The 12,125-nt window shown below is 34.0% G+C and overlaps 1 protein-coding gene across 19 annotated transcripts in view; it reads right to left on the bottom strand.

The window, feature by feature from the left end:
- The window catches only part of cpeb3 (cytoplasmic polyadenylation element binding protein 3), a 73,730-nt gene that overhangs the window by 26,383 nt on the left and 35,222 nt on the right, over positions 1-12,125 (bottom strand). For 10 of the 19 annotated variants that reach the window (XM_009307544.5, XM_005169516.6, XM_073919120.1 and 7 more), the window contains 3 exon segments: positions 6,860-6,883; positions 3,732-3,899; positions 1-88 (listed from right to left, as the gene is read on the bottom strand). The exon segment at positions 1-88 is cut by the window's left edge and continues 2 nt beyond it. In XM_009307544.5, the coding sequence (XP_009305819.1) occupies positions 1-88; positions 3,732-3,899; positions 6,860-6,883 (280 nt within the window). 19 annotated transcript variants of the gene reach the window in all.

Raw genomic sequence — 12,125 nt, 5'->3', positions numbered from 1 at the left:
TTCGGAGGAAAATAAGATTTGCTTTCAGCTTTATGAGGCCAATCCACCACCAGGTGACCGAAGCGCCGGAAACTGTTGGTGATCTCATCTGCAGCAAAAACAGAAGATATAAATAAGATTATTATATCATTTATAATATATTTTAAAAAGCCTGTCCAGATAACAGTCATCTGCACACGTGTCTAGCTGTGTTTTTTTTTTTTTTTGTATTAATCAGCTGCAGTCAGAGAGGTTACTCGATGGCTTGATAATCCAACTAACCAGTCTGCGTAATATAATTGAACAGTCTGCAGATTTATTGTGGGTCAGTAATAAATCTATGCGATAAAGTCAGATTTATAATTATATATAGATTGAGCTTTTTTCTTTTTTTTAAGTTTTCATATTTATGAATATTTAGATATATTATTACTATTATATATTTAGAAAAATAAACTTAAATATACAAAAAAGACCAAACTTTTAAAGACTTTCTAGTATTTTTGCAATTATTTAGATTTTATTTAAGTTTAATAAACTTATTTTAAGAGTTTTTTTAATTTTATTTCCAGTTTTGTGGTGCAGTCTAAACTTGAACTTTTGCCAAGGCAAGTATAAAAAATAAGTTTAATTTTAATATTTAGATTTTTTTAGATTTCAACTCTTTCCTTTTGAATTTTCTATTTGAACAAGTTACGAACTGGACACTTCAGACCCAGAAACGGCACAAAAAGAATTGTAAACGTTTGCATATATAGCATCATTTTATTTATGTTATTTTCTACACCGTAAAAACCAAAAAGTTAAGGTAACTCAAACCATTTGAGGAAACCAACTGCAACAAACCATTTAATTTCAAAAACTAATCCTAGTGAGTACTGTGAACTTACTGTATATATATAGTCACGATTCGATTCGATTTTCGATTATGAATAATTAATTAATTAATGACCAATTAATTATTTGTAGCCTACCGTTTAAACTAACTGACCTGCATGGTCTTTGTTTTACCCATAAACAAATCATACAGCAAATAAATAAAGGCAAGAAACACACATAATTACCACCTGTCAATCACTTTTTCGGCGGGACTCGTGAATAGGCAGTGATCTGTGTCGTTATAATGGCGTCGGTAAAAAAGAAGCACAACCAACAGGAACCAGCCAACAGTATCTGAGGTGTTCGCTAAAATGACTAAGTACAAGTGAGTGAAAGATTAAAGCAGTCCTCTGACTGCCTGGACCTGCTGTCTCGAGCGCATGGCTGTGTGTGCGTCTGTGTGTGTGGTCACGTGATGTGCATTTTCAGAGGTAGAGAGGAAGGAGGGCTGCTCAGAAATGCTACACGCCACTGTGGATGTCAAATCGTTGTCGTTCTAAAATGCCATTTAAAAACAAAGACAGTGTAAACAGGGCCTGAGTGTGTTCTTTTCGTGAGCGGATTTGCAACGGGGGCGGGCAAAGGATCGCGATGCCGGTGTTGTCTATTGGACGAACCGTACGTAATACGTACATAGCAGAGCTTGCAAAACTGTGTTTTTTTTGTCGACAACACGAACGTTGTCAACATAACTCACTGGAAATCCAAAATGCTTAAACACCAGCGACTTCATTGAAAGAGGAGAGGGTTTAAGCTCTGTCGACGGGTCTCCTGCTTCTGTAGTTTAACAAGCACTTCAACAAGCCTGTTTTTTTTCCCGCTTGGCAAGCCAAGCTGACGTGACATGGGGGCGTGGCAGCATCGACGATTCTATTTTTTGATTCGATAATCGAAATTGAGCATAAATTTCGATCGATTTCGATTAAAAATCTAAATCGTGACACCCCTAATATATATATATATATATATATATATATATATATATATATACACACACACACACACACACACACACACACACACACACAAGGCGTTCTGGTCTAAAAAGGAAGGCGTTCTGAGGCGCATTGCTGGCGCGTTTCTATTTTAAGAAACTATAATAGATTTTTCAATAGACCAAAACAAACCCGGTCTAAAGTCCAGCGCAGTTGCGCCTCGCTTACGCACTGCTTAATAGCCTACACACAAGATGTAGAGCAATACGCAAATAACTTCACATATGAAAAAGAATTTAAATATTAAGAATAGATATAGGATATAAATATAAAGGATTAAAATATTACAAAACATATTATTTTCTAGCCTATATAAATATGAAAAACCACTGCTTTTGCCTTCTTCATCTCGGGAGGCTTTTTCATTTCTTTCATAACAATTTGCTTTTGTATAATGTTATTATTATTAGCAGTATTATTTAATATATCCCAATTTATATTTGTTTTATTAAAAACAAGCTTAGATTTGCCCACCTGTCAGGTTTTAGACCATATAGGGCACAGCATGTGTTTTAGGATATAACTCAGGTTTTTGAGCACACTTCGTTATTATTGTTGATTTATTCGTTTGCTGGAAATTAGAACTGAATTTAGAAATAGTTTTAAAACAAGTCTTTGCGCTTAACAAACAAAATTAATAATTCATAGGCTAATTGATGTCTGTGCATAAAGGTTTCCCTATCCACGAGAGCAAAAGTGAAAGTAGATCATTTATCTTTCATTCTCGCGCGGTAGATGCTCTGATTAACTGTTTTCTTGCTACTGAAATGCTCTGTTTTTCCACTTCCACTTACTTTACATCATGTAAATAGCAAATGCACTTATGGCGCGACGCAACTGGCTGTTAAAGGGAATGGGGGACGAGAATCTGATTGGTTTATTCTCAAAACACACCTATAACTCATTAGGAAAATAAACTCAACCCTTTTAGACCATGCGCCACGGCAAAGCGGATTTTTCCGTCCTTATATTAGCAAAAATGCATTCTGACACGGCCTGAGAGTGTTTGCGACCTGCACTTTACGCTTTGCCCATGGACCTTCAAAAAAAAGAGCCCTAAGAATCCGATACTTGTTATGTAATTAAAATTTCGATTCCTCTTGTCCAATTTCAGCATGCACATTTTTTCAGGAACTTCGCCGCTGAAGAGCACCTGTCGCCTATACCCAGTCACGTGGGTATAGGAAAAATGAAGCTTTGGACGTCACTGATCACATGATGGTGGCAAAACTAATCAAGCTCCGTTACACTGCTTCACTGCGAGATGTATCGTTGCTTTGATACATGCTTCGAACCCTCGGCGCACAACGTCACATCACTATTTGCTGTGTGTTTGATCCTTTGCCTTGTTTATTTGTTTCATTCTGTTCACTGCCTGCCTTGTGACCATCTGCCTGTTTTTGACTAGGACGCTGGATTGCCCTCATACATATGTTTGCCCCTGTATTGCCTGACCATTCTAATAAAACTCTGCATTTTGGATCCTCACCCCTGTTGTCAGTGTCACATCTCGAGTTACAGAATTCCTCGAAAAACACTTGCAATTTAGATGCAGTCACCTCATGCTTGTGATGCGGTACAATCCGTGATCTCCACATATTAATATAACGGCTTGGTCTTTAGACTGTAAAATCGCGACGTAAAATCAATATTTAACTATTGATCTTGGGTCACAAATATTGCTATTGTGATAATAATACAATAATCATGCAGCCCTAACTCTGAGCACTATCAGTTCCTTTGTATTTAATGAGCACTTCTTGTGTGTATTGCCTCTTCTTGCTGAATCACTGAATGCCTCCTCAATTGTAAGTTGCTTTGGACAAAAGTTTCAGCTAAATGACTGAATCTAAATGTATGTGCATGTGTGTGATGTACCTTCATCGATGTCGGGTGGCAGTCCTCCGACAAACACCTTCCTGGAATATCTCTCCATCCTCTCTCCGTTCTGACAACGGCTCGGAGAACTGAGACCCGGAGTCAGAGACTGATCCCCTTGACCATCATCCAGGAAAACATCCTCAAAGGGAAACAATGAAGAACGACCTGCACCACAAGAACAACAGCAGAAAAAGAGGAGAGGAGGAGAATCACAGGAGAGCAGAACACAGACAGAGAATTAGTGATGATTAGTGGAAAAAAGCTTTACAACTTATTATATAACATAACAAATTTCATTAATATTATTATAAATTAATATATACTGCTGTTAAAAAAATCAGGATAAACAATATTTTATGTAGACAGGATGCATTAAATTGCTCGAAAGTGAAAACATTTATAATTTTTGTATTTATATGCTGTTGTTACTAATTTCTCTTATTTAAAAAAATGTAATTTAAAATGGATCAGTTTTCGCTAAAATATTTAGCAGGACAACTTTTTTCAGCATTGATAATAATAATAAGAAATATTAATATAGTAATGGTGCTAAAAATTATGGTTTTTATTCTAAAAACAAATGACTGTCAAATATACAGAAATAAAAAACTGTTTAAATTGTAATATTATTTTACAATATTCCAATGTTTTTACTATAACGTTTATTCAAAGATAATGCAGCCTTGATGAACATGAGAGACTATTAAAAACATCAGAAAAATCTTACCAAACCCAAAAGTTTTAACAGTAGTATACAGATGTTATAATATTATATTTTCATGACATGGATTGCAATAAAGTTTGGTTAAAAGGTTAATTTATTAGATTAGACTTGATTATGGCAGCAATAAGATGCAATAAAGATTTCAAAAAATCATACATTTGACCACCCATAAATACTTCAAGTGTTAACTGAAGACATGTTAAAAACACAGATGTGATCAACATGATCAAGTAGGCATTACTATCCACTGATTCATAAAACAAAATATGCTCAAAGGCATATTTTCATATTGCATTGCAAAGTGCTGTGACCAGAAAAAAAGACTAAACTCAAAACAGATGTGTATGAAATTTTTTTTCGTTTTATCTCACAGTTCTGACTTTTTGCAACTCACAATTGAATTGTATCAATATAATAATATAAAGTTCTACAGAGTTATATTCTCACAATTTTGAGTTTTTATCTGAAACTCCTGACTCTATTTTCTACAATGTCAAGTTTGATCTTGTAACTCCGACTTTATTTCTCGCAATTCTGATTTAATTTCTTGCAATTCCAACTTCTTGCAATTCCCTCTCTTCTCACAATTTCGACTTTCTGCAATTACGACTTCTCGCAATTATGACTTTGTCTCGCAATTCCGACTTCTCGCAATTCCAACTTATGTCTTGCAATTTCAACATGTCTCGCAATACCGACTTCTCGCAATTCCAACTTATGTCTCACAATTCCAACTTATGTCTCGCAATTACGACTTCTCGCAACTCTAACTTCCCCCAATTTCTACTTACTTCTCGTAATTCCGACTTCTCGCAATTCTAAATTCTCGAAATTTCGAATTCTCTCAATTCTAAATTCTCACATTTCCGACTTCTCGCAATTCTAAATTCTCGTAACTCCGAATTCTCGCAATTCTAAATTCTCACATTTCTGACTTCTCGCAATTCTGACTTCTCGCAATTCTAAATTCTCACAATTCCGAATTCTCGCAATTCTAAATTCTCACATTTCCGACTTCTCGCAATTCCGACTTCTCGCAATTCCGAATTTCTTATTCCAATTTCATCTTACTTTTCCCAATTTCGACTTCTTCCAATTCTGAATTAATTTCTTTCAATTCTGACTTACTTCATGCAATTTCGCCTTCTTTCTCACAATTGCAATTCTGAGTATCCATCTCACAATTCTCTGTATTTCTCACAATTCTGACTTCATTTTTTGCAATTCCGGCTTCATTTCTCACATTTGTAATTCCGAGAATATATATCTCACAATTCTGACTTTATTTTTGGCAACCCTGACTGGAATTCTGACTCAATTTCTTGCAATTCTGACTTCATTACTCACGATTGTAATTCTGAATATGTATCTCACAACTTCTTGGAATTCTGGCTTTATTTCTTGCAATTTCAGCTTTATTTATTACAATTTTGGCTTTATTTCTAGCAATTCTGACTTTATCTCTCGAAATTGCAGTTCATCTCATAACTTCAAGTTCTCACAATCTGAAATTTTTTTTCTCAGACTTTGACTTTTCTGTAAATCACATCTCACATTTCTAATTTCATATCTCACAACTTTTTTATCAAGAGAAAAAGTCAAAGTTGCAAAAAATAAACTTGCGATTCTGAGAAGAAAAGTCTGAATTGTGATAATTATGCAATAAAAAGTTGCAATTCCCTTTTTATCTATTCTAGTGTAAATAAAATGCTTCCTTTTTAAATCTAAATTTCAGTTAATGACAGAGCGTTGTTTCTAGTTTTTGAAAGCGTATTTTAACATGCAAAGTTATTAAATTCAGTGTCATAATGCAATCTTAATTAATACGATTTTATTAAAACACTTAACTCACATTTAAAATTATAAATCACTGTTTTAGACAAATAGCAAATGAGTAAAAATAGAAACAAAATATCCATGAAATAAATCCATCTACTTTCATTCAGCTTCATGATCATAGTTGTCAGACATACAATGGTTGCTGAATGCTAAAAAAAAAAGTGTTGAAAAATGTTATGAGAAAAATACTTAGTTAAACTAAACTAAAACAAAACACATATTAGATGTAAATTGCACAGAACAAGATGATAAAATTAGTCCAACTCCTAAAATAAAAAATGCAGCAAAGCCTGATTCATTCCAAATAAACACTATCTGTCAACTTATTAAAAACTGTTAAACATTTTTGTTAGAAAAATCAATGGCTTATTGGACCCCTCTATTGATATGCCACAACACAAAACGAATAATTAGCAAAAATCAAAATTAACATGAATTAATGGCATCACTGGAACAAAAGAAAGCAAATGTTATTATGACCCCTCCATTATAAACAACCAACAATTCAGCCTGAGCAAAAGCACCATCATTTCTGCCAGCACAAACAAAGGCGACAAGTTACCTCTTCTGCGACCAAAACTCCTGGCTGCTCAAAAGTAGAGAGAGAGAGAGAGAGTGAGAGAGAGAGAGAGAGAGAGAGAGAGAGAGACAAAGAGAGAGAGAGAGAGAGAAAGAGAGAAAGAGATAAGAGAGAGACAGAAGAGTGAGAGAGAGACAGAAGAGAGAGAGAGATGGACATGTTTTTTTTTTTTTTCAAACGTGGTTTCACCTGTCATTGCATTATAAAATACTTCATAACGCAACACTAGCATGCACTGCATTTTGAGCATGGACGACATTTTTATAGTCGTTTTTATGGATTGCTTTCTCTTTCATGTGAAGAGAATCTTCCAGATCAAGACAAAGTTAGCTAAACTGTTGACATGTTTACACAGCGGGCAACTCTGACATTCAGAGTATATATATATATACATACATATACTAGTATATTAATTGATTATATAAATTATTATATAATATAATTATATAATATTAAATTATTATATTAATAATATTTATTTTTTCATTTATTAAATAATGTTAAATAATAAATTAGATTTATATTATACATTTAATAAATTTTATATTATTGAATTATTATATTAGTTCTTATATTAATATAATAATTATATTAATATTACTATGTTATTATTATTATTATTATTATTATATATTATTAAATGTGAATGAATTTTCTATTACTATATTAAATTTTATTGCTAATGCCAACCACTAAGGCTATTTTCATAGCAAAAAACTGGGTTGAAAGCAGCAAAATCCTGAGTAAATTTACTCGGTTTAGGTAGTATTTGGTCCCTCTCTAAATTGAGTTAAAGTTACTCAAGTTAATAAGGCAATAAAAGGATTAATTAGTTGATGATTGAGCACTGGTGATAAACACCTACTGTTAATAAGAAAACCCAAAACTACAACTGACTTCAGTCACAGCCTTAGATGAAATCAGCTGAAATATAATACACAATGTCCCAATCTCAGCAGAGGATCAGCTCGATCAATAAGCAACTCCACAGACAGCAGCTTTACTTATTACTTTATCTGGTTGCCCTTATTTAAAGAGGGACCAAATACTCTCTGAACTGAGTAAATTTCAGGATTTTGCTGTGAAGTAAGAAAAGTAATACAATAAAAAACCCCCAAACAAATAGATGTTTTAAACAACATTTTCTGAGTGAGAATAAATTAAAAACTTCCTTATATTAAACACTCTAATAATACACATTTAATAAAGAGGGAGCATCTCATCTCTGACATTAACAGAACTAATTTAATCTTCGCACTTCACCATTTACCTTTCTTAAAAACAGAAAGCATGACATTTTCACAGTAGGATGAATGTGCGGTTTTCATTCTGCCATGTTTCACTTTTTGACTTTTCATTAAAACGGTCTGCGCACACAGAAACAGGAGATGTCAGGAGGTCTTTTACTCTTGGCAACACTGAAAGCGGAGAGGATTGAGTCTCCAGCGCCTGCTGTTTGAGAAGTGACTGTATAGGTCAGCAGGAGAAAGAAGAGTGTCAGTGATGCAGCAGTTTCTCTTTCTGTCGGAGAATAACCGCTGTCACATTTAGCAAGAGCGCAGGAGTGAGAAACAGTACGTGGAAACCCCTCGGGCTGATTCTTAATACAAGTCAAAGCGTATCACACACAACCTCCACACACTGCAATACTGAGTAAAATACATGGACTCATGGAGTCTGACAAACTTTGTGATGGTCAGGAAGACTCTCCATTTTCAATTTTGCCTCATCGAGAAAAGAAAAAGATATCATTTTTATTTGTTTTTAATTACACTTTATTCTCAACTGTTTAAAATTATATGTCGAAAGGTCATGACAACAAATGATTTTACTGCTTTTATTTATTTTAAGTTAGTTAACCAGGTTTTAATATCAAACTATTTTACACTGTAAAACTCAAGTCAACTTTATCAAATGAAATGAGTGTAGTTAACTCAAAATTTACTCAAAGTTAATTCTACTCATTTGAAAAGAGTTTTGAACTCAGTGTTGAAGGTAAAGGGTTCATTAAATACCACATTACTTCAACTTAAATGGAGCAAGTTCACAGTACTCATATACATTAGTTTTTGAACTCAAATGGTTTGTAGCAATAGGTTTGAGTTGCCTTAACTTATTGGGTTTCACAGTACACAGCTGGTTTGAGTTCTCTTCATTTATCGGGTTTTACTGTGCTCAAATTGCTTCAATTACTCAAAATGAGTAAGTTCACAGCACTCATTAGGATTAGTTTTTTAACTTAAATGGTTTGTTGCAATCGTTTTCCTTACTATTTTAACTTATTGGGTTTTACAGTACTCACTTAATTCAACAAAAAATTACAAGCAGAAATTTTTTTTACAGTGTTACACACTAAAAATCACAACAAAACCAAAATGAAACAGTTAAACAATAAAATAAACAAAACAAATAAATTGAATATTTTGTATTTTCTTATAGGTGTGGACAGAAATTACACACCTCTCTCCACTGGTTAGTCAAGGAAACATAAAACTGCAATTCTAACCTGTTTGTTTGTTTGTTTGTTTGTTTGTTTAATTCATTCATTCATTCATTCTTTCATTCATTTGATTGTTTTTTTCATTCTGAACACCAACACAAATTAAACATTCATCTGAAGGTACTGGAAATTCTAACTTCCTTCAAATGAAAGGTTTACAAATATCGGAGCAACAGTAACATTAATTACAATAATTATTTTTATGCAAGCCTTAATTAAATTTTTAAGCATGGCTCAATGGAAAGGGTTTTTATAGCTGGTCCAGTCAGGACAATGATTCAGATTTTCACTTGTCCTGCCATAATTTACCTTGACTCAGCTGAAAAACAATAAATAAAATATGTAAAATATCAAGTGTAAAATATAAACATTTAGTTGTTTATGTTGCTTTGATCCATGTAAATGTTGAATAATTTGTGCCATGTAGCATTTAAATACTTTTTATGATCCTTAATTGCAGTTTTGGTATTAAAGAATAAACTAGTAGCATAACGTACATACATTTAAAAACATTTTGTTTTTGTTTATTGACTGCTATCGTTTGCAAGTCTGGACCACGAAACCAGTTATAAGGATAAAAAAAAAGAGATTCAAACTAAACTAAATACATATTAGGCATCTGATGTTTAAGAAAAATCTAAATGCTTAGAAAATTGCCTTTAAAGTTGTCTAAAATAAGTTCTTAGCAATGCATATGACCAAGAATTAAATTTTGATATATTTGTGATGGGAAATTTACTAAATGTCTTTATGGAGCAAGACTGATGATTTTTTAAATTAAATAATTTTGACCTTTACTATGCATTTTTGGCTATTGCCACCGATACATAAAATGTCTTCCTCTACTGTTTGCTTTCACTTTAGGTTGAGTTTTAAAGACAGATATTCAGTTGTTATTTGACATCGATACTACAGAAAAGCCATTCTGTATGATTTCAAATATTTCAGTATTATTATATTGAAATATTGATACTTTTAACAACACTACACTTGGCATGAAAAAAACATTATCTTGTGTCAATTGGAGTCCTTTCTTAAGTGTTGGACTACATGACCTTGCACTAGATGGACATCTTTAGCCATTACAACACGTCTCACTGTTATTTCAGCACCTCAAACCACTTTTTAAAGACATCATGTCGAGCTAAAAATAGTTGCGCTTTTGACATGCAGGGCAGCATATCAATGTCAGTTTTAAAACCAGAGCAGTCAGCTAAATCTGTGTGGCAAGATAAACATATTTACATATGAGCAAGAGTGAAGAAACTGAAATAAAAAATAAAAGAAGAACATGTTTGATTCATTGTTTGCTTTAAATAAACATAAGCAAGTTGTCATTGTCATAAAATTTGACATAAATTTTTAGAGGCAATGTAAATATATTTATATTATATAAATTATGTTGTATATTCATTTTAATAGATTCATTTTATAATAATTACAATAAAATCAACCCAGGCTCATTATTGATTTGTACCCCTGTATACAATTCTGGAGATTGTGAAATACATAACAGGAGGTACTTTTTTTGCAGGAGGTACTTTTTTTGTTTATGTTTTTGTGAGTCCACCAGAGGCCGCTGTGTATGCTTTTTCAGATCTCAGATTTCTCTTGTGAGTGCCGTTCGTGCGAGCTGTTATCGCATAAATGCACCAGAGGCCGCTGACTGACCCCACCCACCCTTTCCCTAAACCCAACCAATAGTGTTTTCAAAACCACAGACTGACCCGGTTTCCCCCTTCCCTAAACACAATAGAGAGTGTTTTCCAAAGCACCTATTGACCCGATCACACACTTCCCAAAACCCAACCGATAGTGTATTCAAAAGCACAGATTAACCCGATCACCCCTTTACCTAAACACACATGATAGTGTTTTCAAAAGAATCGATTGACCCGATCACCGCTTTCCCTAAACACAACGGATAGCGTTTTCAAAGCACCGATTGACCCGATCTCCCTCTTCCCTAAACACAACGGATAGTGTTTTTAAAAGCACCTATTGACCCGATCACACACTTCCCTACACCCAACCGATAGTGTTTTCAAAAGCACCGACTGACTCGATACCCACCTTCCCTAAAAACAACCGATAGTGCTTTCAAAAGCACAGATTGACCTACGCCCACCACTTTCGCTAAACCAAACCGATAGTGTTTCCAAAAAACACAGATGGACCCAATATCCACCTTCCCTAAACCCAACCGATTGTGTTTTCAAAAGCACAGATTGACCCTATCACCCCTTTGCATGAACACAACCAATAGTGTTTTCAAAAGCAACGATTGACCTGATCACCGATTTACCTAAACCCAACCGATAGTGTTTTCAAAAGCAACGATTGACCCGATCTCCACCTTCCCTAAACACAATCAAGAGTGTTTTCAAAAGCACCGATTGACCCAAACCCCCCTTTTCCTATACACAACCGATAGTGTTTTTAAAAGCAACGATTGACCTGATCACCCTTTTTGCCTAAACACAATCGAGAGTGTTTTTAAAAGCACCGATTGACCCGTGCCCACCGCCTTTCCTAAAACCAACCATCAGTGTTTTCAAAAGCACCAATTTACCCGATCTCCCCCTTTCCCTAAACACAACCGAGAGTGTTTTCAAAAGTAATCTAAAAAAAAAGAAAAGCCCCCGCAGCCGCCTGATTTCTACCACATTTTCAGATTTTACTTTATTCTTACTCTGTTATTTACTTGTTTATTTTTATTTTTTGTCTTTTGTTTTATCTGCTTTTTTG

Source organism: Danio rerio, chromosome 13, assembly GCF_049306965.1.
Source record: "Danio rerio strain Tuebingen ecotype United States chromosome 13, GRCz12tu, whole genome shotgun sequence".
Lineage (NCBI taxonomy): Eukaryota > Metazoa > Chordata > Actinopteri > Cypriniformes > Danionidae > Danio > Danio rerio.
The sequence above is the reverse complement of the archived record's forward strand: the minus strand, read 5'-3'. Positions and strand labels throughout refer to the sequence as shown.